Consider the following 13,003-nt stretch of genomic DNA (forward strand, 5'->3'; position numbering starts at 1 on the left):
AAGTGATGTTTTCTTTAGCAATATTAACAGAGAATTGTTGAGAAATAGCCAAAGAGAACGGTTTAATTTTAAAATAATTTTCTGATCAAGAAATAGGAAAGCTTGAGTATATTTAATATTAATGACACTTTTTAATCATCCTAACACAATTATGACTTGTTTTTTTTGTCTCCCTAGTTTCATATGTGTATGTGTGTTTTATCTAGCTGCAATCATAGCACTCTGCATTTGGTTTTTGATATTTTCACTTGGTATTTTCATCTTGTATTGTTACACGTAGAATAACATTATTGTTTAGCAATTTCTTTTTTTTTTTTTTTAAGATTTTATTTATTTATTTGACAGACAAAGAGAGAGCCAGCAAGAGGGGGAACACAGGCAGGGGGAGTAGGATAGGAAGAAGCAGGCTCCCAGCGGAGGAGCCCAATGTGGGGCTCGATCCCAGGACTCTGAGATTACGCCCTGAGCCGAAGGCAGACGCATAACGACTGAGCCACCCAGGCGCCCCTGTTTAGCAATTTCTTAGTATTTAACTGGATTGATGTGTTCTAATCTATTTGGCTGGTTATGTTGGATGTTAATAGATTGTTTCCACTACTGTTGGAGTTATCTTCATCTTGTTCTATTTTACTTAATTAGGATTAATTACTAGTAGCATTACTGGGTTTTTATGGCTGGTAACTATTATATGTAATTCCTATATTATATTTCCTAAAAGATTTACCAACTTCCAGGCAACTAACAATTGGTTGGTTGATTAATTCACTTATTCAGTAAACACTCAGTTTCTGCTGTGTGCCAGTTACTGTTCTAGGTGCTGAAGGAATGTGCCGGTTTCACTTGATTCTAGCCTGGTCCATGAATTCATAAAGATTTTCATTTTGTACTTTCCCTTTGTAGCTAGTCTGTGATTTGATTAGTTTGATTTTGGTTTAATTTTAAGCAGTTATCGAATGTGGTAATGTTTCAGCTCTTGGATTTTATAAAAACAAAGCATTTTTATTTTAATAAATTGTCTTGTCTGAAGTAGAAATTGCTAATTTACACAGTATTTCATTTTAATAATTAGTTAAGGACTTAAGAAATATTTAATGCATGATGTGTAGAAAAAATCAGATGTTAAATACCTCCTTAATAATGTAAAAAAACCTAGAGCAATTTAATGTACTGGATAGCTTTTTAAACCATGACAAAATAGATTGTAGACTACAGCAGGACTCCAATTACTATACAATGTTTTAGGCCAGTAAACCAGTAGAATTGTACTACAATTTACAGTACAAGGGAATGCTTTGTCTAGTTTATCAAACACTCCATTTCTTATTAGTTACTTACCAGAAAAGCCCAGCAGGCATACTTAAAATAGTCCTTTCTCTATAAAGAAACCACTTCTTTGTCATTAGGGCACACAAAGAGGGGCGGAGGGAGATTATATTAATACTTTAAAGAAAGGTCATTTAATCTATTGATTTTTGAAATGAATTAGTACTTTTTTGATCATTTTAATTGTGAAATGTATTACATAGAGTAGCCTGTGATATGAAGGTCATTAGAGATCTTTGTAAGGAATAGTTAGATGAAGTATGAAAAATTGATTTAAATTTTAAATAATTTAAGTAATAGATGGTTTCTTTCTTTCTTTTTTTTAAAAAGTAAGCTCTAGGCCCAACCTTGAGATCAAGAGTTGCATGCTCTGCTGACTGAGCCAGCTAGACACCCCTAGATTGTTTCTTTTTTTTTTTTTTTTAAAGATTTTATTTATTTATTTAACACAGATAGAGACAGCCAGCGAGAGAGGGAACACAAGCAGGGGGAATGGGAGAGGAAGAAGCAGACTCACAGCGGAGGAGCCTGATGTGGGGCTCGATCCTGTAACGCTGGGATCACGCCCTGAGCGGAAGGCAGATGCTTAACCGCTGTGCCACCCAGGCGCCCCACCCCTAGATTGTTTCTTTAAAGGAAAAGTTTAAATTTAGATTAGATTTTAGAAGATATTTTCATTTTGCTTCATTAGTTTAAACCCTTAAATAGGAGCAATTTCAAATTTTAAAATAAAATTTATTAGTCCATACAGTTTTAAAATTATTTATTTATCTATTTATTTATTTATGTGAGAGAGAAAAAGAATGAGCAGGGTGAGGGGCAGAGGGGGAGGGAGAAGCAGAGTCCCTGATGAGCAGGACCCTGAGATAAGAACCTGAGCTAAAGGCAGATGCTTCACTGACTGAGCCACCCCGGCGCCCCAACATTTTTTTTTTTCAATATTTTTTTTTTAACTGGGGGATTGAAAGTTTGAGGTTAAATAGAATATTTTAACTTGTTAATAATAGTTGAGAAAAGGTCTTAAAAATCCATTTACTGTGTTTGTATAGACAGAAAAAATGTTTAGAAGGATGGAAGGGCTCTAAACGATAGTATTTAAGAATATAGGCTTTGAAGGCCTATGCTTAGGTTTGAAACGTGCCTGTTTCTGCCACTTACCAGCTTTGTGATCTTAAACAAATTAGACAGCTCTGTGCATGAGGTTTTTATCTGGAGAATGGGATGCTAGTGGTATCTTAAGTCACAGGGCTATTTCAGATGAGGAGCTTTGCATAGTAAGTATTAAATTAATTTTTCAGACTTTGTCTAGCTCAATGAATGTTGGTGGTGTTATAAATATTAACAATTTAATATTAAACAACTTTTAATATTATTTTCACCACAATATTTACAATGCCTAATCTCTTAATAGTGCGGTTTAGGTTATTTATTTGTATTTCTTTGTATCTTTTAAAACCTTTTTACTTTCACATTCTGAAAAAAATAAAGCTATTTTTGGGTGGAGAAGAATTAAGAAGCATTTCAATGCTTTACTCTTCATGAAAACTAAGCATTATAAGAAAACTTATTTATGTTTCTGTACTGTCATTTAATATATTGAAATGCAAGGAAAGGCCCTAATTTAGCTCTTGAAGTTCTAGGGAGTTACTGTATATAAATAATATAAGAAATGTCTTTCTAGTTTTTAAAATTAATCAATTAGCTTTATGATAGTCAATATTCAGTTATTCTTAAAATTTATTTTATTATTTCCTAAAGATTTTATTTATTTGAGAGAGAGAGAGCATGCACAAATAGGGGGAGGGAAAGGGACAAGCAGACTTGACGCTGAGCACTGAGCTCGATGTGGAGCTCGATCTCATGACCCTGAGATCATGACCTGAACTGAAATCAGGAGTTGGACACTCAACCAGCTGAGCCATCCAGGCACCCCTCAATATTCAGTTATTCTTGATTGACTAGAGTTCATTTTATATGATCTTCTGTGGAATGTTCAAATAGGACATTAAAATAAAGAAGGGCTCTTAGTTGTCAAAATTATCAATTTTGTTTGGTTTAAAAAATTTTTAAAACAGTCCTGCTACATGATAAAATTTAGTTTTTAGAGGATTGTAAATAGAAGAAATGTTCTTTTGGAGCACCTGGGTTGGTTAGGCGGCTGCCTTCTGCTCAGGTCATGATCTTGGAGTCCTGGAATCGAGCCAGCTTTGCATCTAGCTTGCCTGCTTGGCAGGGGAGCCTGCTTCTCCCTCTCCTTCTGCCCCTCCCCCTGCTTGTGCTCGCTCTCCCGCTCTCTCTCTCAAGTAAATATATAAAAAAATCTTTAAAAAGAAAGAAGAAATGTTCTTTTATTAGAGTAGGATTTTTTTAATTAGAGTAGGATTTCTAAATAAACATGTTAAAATAGGAACTATGTTAGAATAAATGTGTATTAATATGCCAAAATAAACCTATTAAGATAAGAAGCTTTCCTAGTTTCCTCTGGTAGCCACGGTTTATGGTTATAAAATAACATACTCCCTGAATTATACTGCAGTGGGAAAGATTTAAAAGGAACCTATATTACCCATCCTCCAAACCGTTAGAATAGAAAAGCAAATGGAAGGGTGCCTGGGTGGCTCAGGCTGCCTTCAGCTCAGGTCATGATCCCAACATTCTAGGATCAACCCCCCCCCTCGCCATGGGCTCCCTGCTCAGTGGGAAGCCTGCTTCCTCTCACACTCCCCCTGCTTGTGTTCCCTCTCTCACTGCCTCTCTGTCTGTCAAATAAATGAATAAAATCTTTAAAAAAAAAAAAAATCGGATGGAGAGGTAGCCATTTGAAAATCCCTTTTTTTTTTTTTGAAGATTTTATTTTTAAGTAATCTCTACACCCAATGTGGGGGCCCAAACTTAACAACACCAAGATCAAGAGTTGCATGCTCAACCAACTGAGTCATCCAGACACCCCAGGAAATCCTTGATACTCTGTTAGGTAAATGGAGATTTACCTAAACTTGTAATAACTAAATCTCTCCAATGAGATGAAACAAGAGAAAAAAATCTGTCCATGTAAGAGTTTGTTTAGTTGATGATTTATAAAGTAGGAATCAGAACATATCACCTTATAATATCTTTTTTGTTTGTTTGTTTTTTAAGGTCCTGGGATCCTAGCTGCTGCAAATAAGACTGAATTGGGAGTGCCAGAACCATCTTCTCCAAGCCCTAGCCCTGTGAAAAAAAGTAGCTCAATTAACTGGTCTTTCCCAGATAAAATAAAGTCTCCACGAACCGTGAGGAAACTTTCCATGAAAATGAAAAAGTTGCCAGAACTTAGCCGAAAGCTGAGCGTTAAAGGAACTTTGAATCATATGAACAGTTCAGATAATACTCCTTCCTTGTCTAAATGTAACTGTCAGGAAATTCATCATACTGATATTCTGCCTTCTGGGAACACAACCACAGCTGCTAAGAGGAATGTTATAAGTCGGTACCATTTGGATACCAGCGTATCTTCTCAGCACAACTACCAGAAGAAAACATTCATGAGTTCTAAGTATTCGTGTAAAGGTGGTTACCTCAGTGATGGAGATTCACCTGAGCTTATAACTAAATCTAGCAAACACGGATCTGAAAACAAATTTGGAAAGGGAAGAGAAATAATTCCAAATAGTTGTAGCAAGAGTGAAATAGACATTGATGCTTTTAGACATTATAGTTTTTCTGATCAGCCTAAATGTTCACAGTACATATCTGGGCTCATGAGTGTGCATTTCTACGGTGCTGAGGATTTAAAACCACCTCGGATAGATTCAAAAGACGTCTTCTGTGCAATTCAGGTAGATTCAGTAAACAAAGCAAGAACAGCTTTGCTCACATGTCGGACAACATTTTTAGACATGGATCATACTTTCAACATAGAAATTGAAAATGCACAGCATTTGAAATTAGTAGTATTCAGTTGGGAACCGACTCCAAGAAAAAATCGAGTGTGTTGTCATGGAACTGTGGTTCTCCCCACCTTATTCAGAGTGACAAAGACACATCAGTTGGCTGTCAAACTTGAGCCCAGAGGGCTTATTTATGTGAAAGTGACTCTTCTGGAGCAGTGGGAGAATTCTCTTCATGGACTGGATATAAATCGAGAACCAGTAATGTTTGGTGTTGATATTCGAAAAGTTGTAGAGAAAGAAAATACAGGACTGATGGTGCCACTCCTGATACAAAAATGTATTACGGAGATTGAAAAGAGAGGCTGTCAGGTATCCATTTCACTTTTTCTCTCTACCTCCTTATCTATTTATCTACCTTAATTAATTAATTATATTTATAGTAGGTCTTAGGGGAAGGAATTCAAGGTAAGGTTAAAAAAATCCAATTGAGACATTTTCTCATTCCTGTTTTTTATTTTTATTCCATTACTGTTCAGGGTATAATTCATACCTTCACCTGTGTTGTCAGTGAGCAATTGAGAGCATGCTAGCTGGTTCCACGGTTTAGGTTGTGAAGCAAAGCTGCATGGGCCTTATACCTACATATCAGGATTGCTTTACAATGGCATTCCTAGGAAAAGCCAGAGCTGATAAGATAGGCAAAGACTAATTCATTTCAGGAATGTTTCTGCATGGTTTGACCTTCTTATGGTACAGAATTCCAACAGTGAATCTTAAAAACCCACTTTACTCCTAAAGCTAACTCCCTGCCCTTACCCCCAACTCTCCCTCATCCCACTCTTTAGGAAGCATCAGCTTATCTGTCTCTGAACTTTGGGATGGCTTGGAGGATGAAGAGAGGGCCTACTAGAAACATTTCTCATTCTCTTTTCCTTTTAAATAAGAAGGTTAAATAAATAAATAAGAATGTAAAAGCAGTCCATTAAACAAAAACCCTGGTGTTAAATGTAATCAGATATGTAATATTCACCAGTTTATTAGACCTCATCTTTCTTTATTTTCATTAACACGTGTGGACTATGACAATGAGAAACAGCATATCACTGAGTATATTATTTTGAGGCACAAGCAATTGTTTCTATTCAAAAATTAAGCCTACTATCAGTATTTCTGAGGTATTTCTGCTTTACTGCTATCAGAATTTATGACACTAATTAAAAACATCAAGGGTAAGTATCCCCACGTCTGAACTATGATTTCTTTATATGTAGAGAAGATTTTAAAATAACTCACCTTGGACCTGATGTGGAAACTACGGAAACAGTGTAAGTAGTTTAGTGGGGTTTTGTATTAAAGATGCAGGAGACAGGTACTGGTTTCTCCTCCATTATTAATTCACTGTGTGATGTTGAACAAGTCACTCATCTCTTTAGGTCTTTATTTGCTGATATCTATAAAAATGGATGAAGTAGCTTTCTGAAGCTGAGAGATAGGAAGGACATCTGAACTTTTAAAACCTCTTCTTAGGTATATTATTCAGATTGAGTTTACGTTGTCTACATGAGATTGAGGCCTTTAGTTTCCAATCTAACTTTTGGTCCGGTTCCTTTCTCTTAAGGTTTTCTGTCCCCCCCCCCCCACCGCCTTTTTTAAGGCAGCATGTAGAGAAGTTAGAGATTAGGCAGACTGTAAAGCTAATTATTAAACAGAAACTTTTACAATTGAATATTAAAATAAGTAACTCAAATAGCACTGTACTTGTATAGTCTCTTTTCTGAAATATTTTATAAAGAATGGATATATAAGACTGTTGTAACTTGTTTTAAATAGTAAGAAAACATTTTTAGCAGTGCTTTTTATTTCTATACTTAAAGTTTAGAAATAGCTATTTTAATAAAGAATTATTACCTGTGATGGGGCACCTGGTGGGTGGCTCAGTCGGGTAAGCATCTGCCTTCAGCTCAGGTCATGATTCCAGGGCCCTGGGATCCAGTCCTGCATCGGGCTTCCTGCTCCGTGGGGAGTCTGCTTCTCCCTCTCCCTCCTCCAGCTTCTGCTCTCTCTCACTCAAATAAATAAATAAACTCTTAAAAAATGGCGTATTAAAAATAATTATTTCCTGTGAACTGAAAAGTAAAATTTATAGTAGTACATTTGGAAATGCAAGTTTAAACACTTTTTTTTTTTTTTTGGTTTTGTTTTTTTTTTGTTATTGTTGTTTTTTGCTTCACCGCCCCCTGCCCAACACACAGAGAAAGAGGCTTATTGTGTCTGTATTTTACAGACTTGCACACTGCTTAGATTTTGTTTACCTTTTTAGTCAGTAATTATTCTTGCTATTGTTATCATGAACATGAGGCTTTAACAGTCATACAGAAGTAGTTTGTGGCATCTTCCAAATGCTTTGAAGGCTACTACCACCTATCCCGTGCTTCTAGTGGGAAAGATGATGGTGGAAATCATACTCATGGTCAATCCAGTACAATTCTGTCTCTGATAGAGGCATCGAGCATGTACTTCAAGAAGTCAACCTCTGAAGTTAGGGATAATATCCTCAAGTGTCCTTTCCTTGAAATGTCTGTATTAGATCTCTCTCTTCCTTTATTCACCTTTCGAGATAGCATGTCCATCAACTTATTACTTACTACTGAAGTATTCCTTTCTTTAATTTATTCTGGGTTCATCTCCTTCTCAAGTTGAAGGGGATACATCTTTATTAGGGAATTTGTGACACTTAAGTGTGCTTACACCAGAGCAGTCTACTCGAGTTAGTTTTTTCTCATGTGATAGCATTTTCTTTGATCCTGTTTAATAGTTTAGCTTTATTTTCTGGATCATCTATGGTTCTCCCATGCCTTATGAGACATGACCAGCAGAAGACATGCTATTCTCAGTGTGAATGCACTATGAAGGTGGACCAGAGTAGGAAATTTCCTTCTCAGTATATTCCTTAGTTTCCTATATTATGTTGATCCTTTGGAATGTAGCAGCACCTTGCATTACCTTCTCTTAAAAATAGTTGCAGATTCCTGGGACACCTGGGTGGCCCAATCAGTTAAGCATCTGACTGTTATTGAGGCTCAGGTCATGATCTCAAGGGTCATGAGGTCAAGCTCCACATTGGGCTCCGCACTCAGTGGGGAGTCTGCTTCTCTCCTTCTCCCTCTCCCTCTGCCCCTCACCTTGCTCACATGCACACACTCTCTCTCAAATAAATAAATAAATCTTAAAAAAAAAAAAGAAATTGTTGTAGGTTCCTTACTGTCTTCCAATTAATATTTAATAGTTTATCATCTCCAATATTTTGGATAACATTCTCTGTATCTACTAGTGACACTTTCTTGTATCGAGACCCACCTTCTGTATTCTATCAGTTATTTAATGACTTGGAGAGGTTTGTGTCATAAGTACACCTGGAAATTTCATTTGTATACTCTTTCTCCTAGATTGTTTATAAGGTTTTAAAGTGATTCCTAGTTCAAATCCTTGGGGATCTTCATTGTTTGTTTTTACTTTATTTGTCTTGAAATAATTTCTTTATAACTTCCTTCAATTCAAGGTGATTCGGCTTCCTAAATAGTGTTTGATGTGGAAGTATAGTTAATAATCACTTATTTTTCTTGGTTTTCTTGAAGGTTTATTTTTTTTTAAACTCTGATTGCTTAATCAGACATGTTTTCTCTTTAATACTGTGTTGATTTCCTCTCAGCAAATTTATAGTGAGCTTCCTAAGACTTAATATTTTATCTCTTGTATGAATTAACAATGTTTAAAAAATAAATCATTTTAATGTAGGTTGAGGGGAGGGTGGGTCTTATATATATTTTGAACTAAAGGTTTTATTTTACCTTTAATATATTATTTTAATTGAATTTCCTTTATCACCTTGTAATTGATTAATTTAGTAAGTTAAAAAAAATTCCAGGTTTGTTTTATTTCTTCCCTACAATCTTTTTTTTTTTCCCTACAAAGATAACTTCGCACAAATAGTATACTGGAATCTTATTTCAAGTATATGCTTTTTAAATGGATAAATAAACCGAGATTTAAAGAGATTAAATAATTTGCCCAAATTCACTAAGCAAGGAGTGATAGAGTGGGGCTTTATGGAATCCAAAATCCTTGTAACCACCATGCGGCATTTCTTCAGTTTAGAGCAAAAGATGTGAAAGGGCGTGACCTTGGGGCATGGAGATATTAGCTGAGTATATAAAACTAAAGTGAAGGGCTTGTATCTTAAGATAAGAGAGCTAGCACTACAGAAATCATAGTATATTGTTTGAATTTAAATGAAAGAATAGAATGTTTTTATTCAACTGGTGAATATAGTCTATGGTGAGATTTCAAAAGCTGAGGTATTTTTAATTAAATGTCTTCAGAACATATTTGATTACCAATTTCATGTGATTTATACATTATATGCAATTATATTTTCTCTTTATCAAATTTACCATAATATGGCCATAATTTTATTTTTAGGTGGTAGGCCTGTACCGATTATGTGGTTCGGCAGCAGTCAAGAAAGAACTTCGAGAGGCTTTTGAGAGAGATAGCAAAGCTGTTGGTCTGTGTGAAAACCAGTACCCAGATATAAATGTAATAACAGGTAAAACATGTTTTTTATTCTATGTACATATTCTGGAAAGGCTACATCTGTAGGAAAAGGAATTGAAATACTATTTGGTAGCCTAAATTGAATTGGTTTTTATCCTGAAGTCTTATTTTCCTTCCTTCACAAACATTACTGTGTTAACTTCTGTGGGCAGGTACCAAGATATGATCCCTGCCCTCAAACAGCCAACAAATATGGGGGGTGGGGTAGGGGTGGGAGTAAGACCTACATTAAATTAGCTATACTAGGTAGCAGAAGGAAAAGAGTGCATTTTCTTCATAGAGTGAAAAATAAAAACACCATTAGAGGTCAGTTTGATTGGAGCTTAGGTCATGTAAAGGGCATTGACTATGTGGTCAGAGAATTCAGATTTATTTAGTAGGCAGAGGGGACCCATCAGAGATTTTTGATCAGGGGAGTGAAATCTTTAGACATAATCTTCTAATCTGGCAACTCTATGTGATGGATTGGAATTAGAATTCTGAAACCAGAAGACAGAAAAGCAGTTAGGAAGCCTTGGCAGTGGTCCCAGCAAAGAGGTAAAGAGAGCTGAAGGAGTCTTGTAGCAGTAACAATAGGAAGAAATAGAATTGAAAGGATATGAGAAAGAGAGGGCCCAGATAAGCATGACTTGGACACCTGGTTGATTGGGTACCATTTGCAGAAACTAAGAAGCTGAGAGGAGAGCTACTGCTTTTGGTGGAGAAATGTAAAGAAAGATTATGAATTGGGGTTTTTTTCAAACATATTGAATTTGAGTTATTAGTAGAAGATCTATGTGAGTATATGAGGCAAAGTAGAAAGTACAGCTAAGGAGAGGATGTAGTAAAATTTACCAAGTGTGAATACAATCCGAAGTATAGGATTGAAAATACACTTCTAGTACTCCTGAGATATGGGGGTGGAAAATGACAATGTGAGGGTCATTAACATGTAGTTGTAATTAATGCCCTGCGATTGTCCACAAAGTTTGAAAAGACAAGGGCTTTGAGGATCTCCAAACTTTGGAGGGATGCAAAGAAAGAAGACCCAGCTAAAGAGATTGAGAAGAAAGGAGTCAGAAAGTTTGGAAAACAAAAGACACAGAATTTAGGGAAAGGTGTGAGGCAGTGTCATTTGATGGAGAGATCATATAAGATAAGGCGTTTGAATTTGGCCATTATAGGATTGTTCATAACTAATGGATATCTTCAGGGACTATTGGCTTATAATTCCATGTTTGTTTTTGTTGTTGTTTTACTTTTTATTAGCAAAGTTTTGAAGCATATACAAAAGTAGAGAGAATACTATGATAAACCCTCTTTATCCATCACCTGGCTTCCATAATCAACACATGACCAAACCTGTCTCTTTTATACCCTTCATTTGATTCTCCCCTAGACATGGATTATTTTGAAGTATATCTTGGATATCATATCCATTCACCTATAGATGCTTTGGTATGTATCTCCAGATCTTCTGTGTTATTTTGATAGTTCTCTCTACTGTTAACTACCATTTTTTTTTCATGCTGTAATATTATTTATTTATCTCTCTAATTTGATTTTTTAATTGTACATGCAGTTAATTGCCTAGGAGAGAATTTGAGGAAGGTTCAACTTGCACATATTAAAGAGATTTTTGTTGGTTGGAATCCTTTAAAACTTACTTTTAGGATTAAGGCTTTTCATATAGCTGAGGTTCCCAGTCTCTGAACTCTGAATGACTATATTTTCAGAGTATTTAGATATATACTCTTAGATAATCAAAACTTTGATCCCAACCATTTTAAAAGAGACAACAAACCAAGGCACTTTTTCTTTCTAATAAATCTTAGCAAATCAGAAATAGTTGGTACTTTTATTTTTGTAAAGGAAGAAAGTTATCATTTCTACAAAAAAAAAAAATCGATCATGTCTACAAAAAAGTAGAATTTTTCCTTTAATAATATGTAATTAAAATCAGCAAAGGACCCATTTTTTGAATTCATTAATGGGGAATTTTATAAATAGCAATTCCCAGGAAATTACACTCTGTGACCAAAAGAAATGAGATTTTGTCTTGGTGAAGCATATCTTAGAAGTAAAAATCATGTCAAATATGTACAAATTAAAAAGATGAATGATGTGGTTTAATTTGATTATTTGCTAGAAGACAAGACCCTTAGTTAGAAATTTGTAGCATGTGTAGATGATATGAAAAATAGGTCAATGAATATTAGATTTGTAGCATTCTTTCCTAAAATTGAGATTTTCCATAATTTATGAATTGGGTATTTTTTGGCTCTATTGTTTGTACTCTTCCATTTCAGGAAAGCTTTTTTTTGTTGTTTGGGTTTTTTTTTTTTTTTTTAAAGATTTATTTATTTATTAGAGAGAGAGAGAGCAATGGGGAGAGGCAGCGAGGGAGGGGAGAGAATCCCAAGCCGACTCCACGCTGGGCATGGATCCTGACGCAGGGCTTGATTCCAGGACCCCAAGATCACTACCCAAGCCAAAATCAAAAGTTGGATGCTTAACTGACTATGCCATCCAGGCACCCCAGGAAAGCTGTTCTTTTAAAAGAACGTAGAGCTATTTTCTTCCTTGTTAAAGAGCCAATGAAATGATTTAAAATTGTCTGAGAAATATCAGTGGAATTACAATAAATTATATACAAGGTCTCATTATGTCTCAAAGGAAAGGATATTATTGATTTGGGGAGTTGGCCAGTAATGATGTTGCCTCATGTGTTTGTTCCATGTGAACTCACATTTCTAAGTAAACTTTGAAATATAATTAACAGTTCAATAGTTCTAAAAAATGAGCTATTAATAAAGCAAATGATAGAGTTTACTCACAGTTTAATGTGTTCTTAGTAGTTGGTTTGTCTGGAACACATAATGAAGTGCTCCAGATAAACCAGATGTTTCAATGAAGTGCAAAATTGAAGGTACAAAATCTAGTCGTAGTTGTTTATGGGGCTTATTTATCAAAGGAACAAGAAAAGAAATTAGAAAAGTAAAAATATTTATCATTTAGTGATTATTAGAAAAGAATAAGCCTCCTGCGGAGGAAAATTCAATTTGAATGTGTCTGCCCTATGTAAAATAGACTCATATTGCAGTATTACACCATTGATATCTAAGTTCAGCACTTAAAACGTTTATTTGACCATGAATTTTTCTGATTTTAATTTTCTTTTTTTAAAGATTTATTTATTTAATTTATTTATTTGA

At 35.1% G+C, this 13,003-nt stretch overlaps 1 protein-coding gene across 3 annotated transcripts in view; it reads left to right on the forward strand.

Moving 5' to 3' along the window:
• The window catches only part of SYDE2 (synapse defective Rho GTPase homolog 2), a 47,556-nt gene that overhangs the window by 13,851 nt on the left and 20,702 nt on the right, over window positions 1-13,003 (forward strand). For 2 of the 3 annotated variants that reach the window (XM_026497689.4, XM_057310515.1), the window contains exons 3-4: window positions 4,462-5,564; window positions 9,675-9,801. In XM_026497689.4, the coding sequence (XP_026353474.2) occupies window positions 4,462-5,564; window positions 9,675-9,801 (1,230 nt within the window). Of the gene's footprint in view, window positions 1-4,461; window positions 5,565-9,674; window positions 9,802-11,187; window positions 12,778-13,003 lie in introns of those variants that run through there. The other variant, XM_057310516.1, reaches the window with a different exon arrangement.

This window comes from Ursus arctos, unplaced genomic scaffold, assembly GCF_023065955.2.
Source record: "Ursus arctos isolate Adak ecotype North America unplaced genomic scaffold, UrsArc2.0 scaffold_12, whole genome shotgun sequence".
Lineage (NCBI taxonomy): Eukaryota > Metazoa > Chordata > Mammalia > Carnivora > Ursidae > Ursus > Ursus arctos.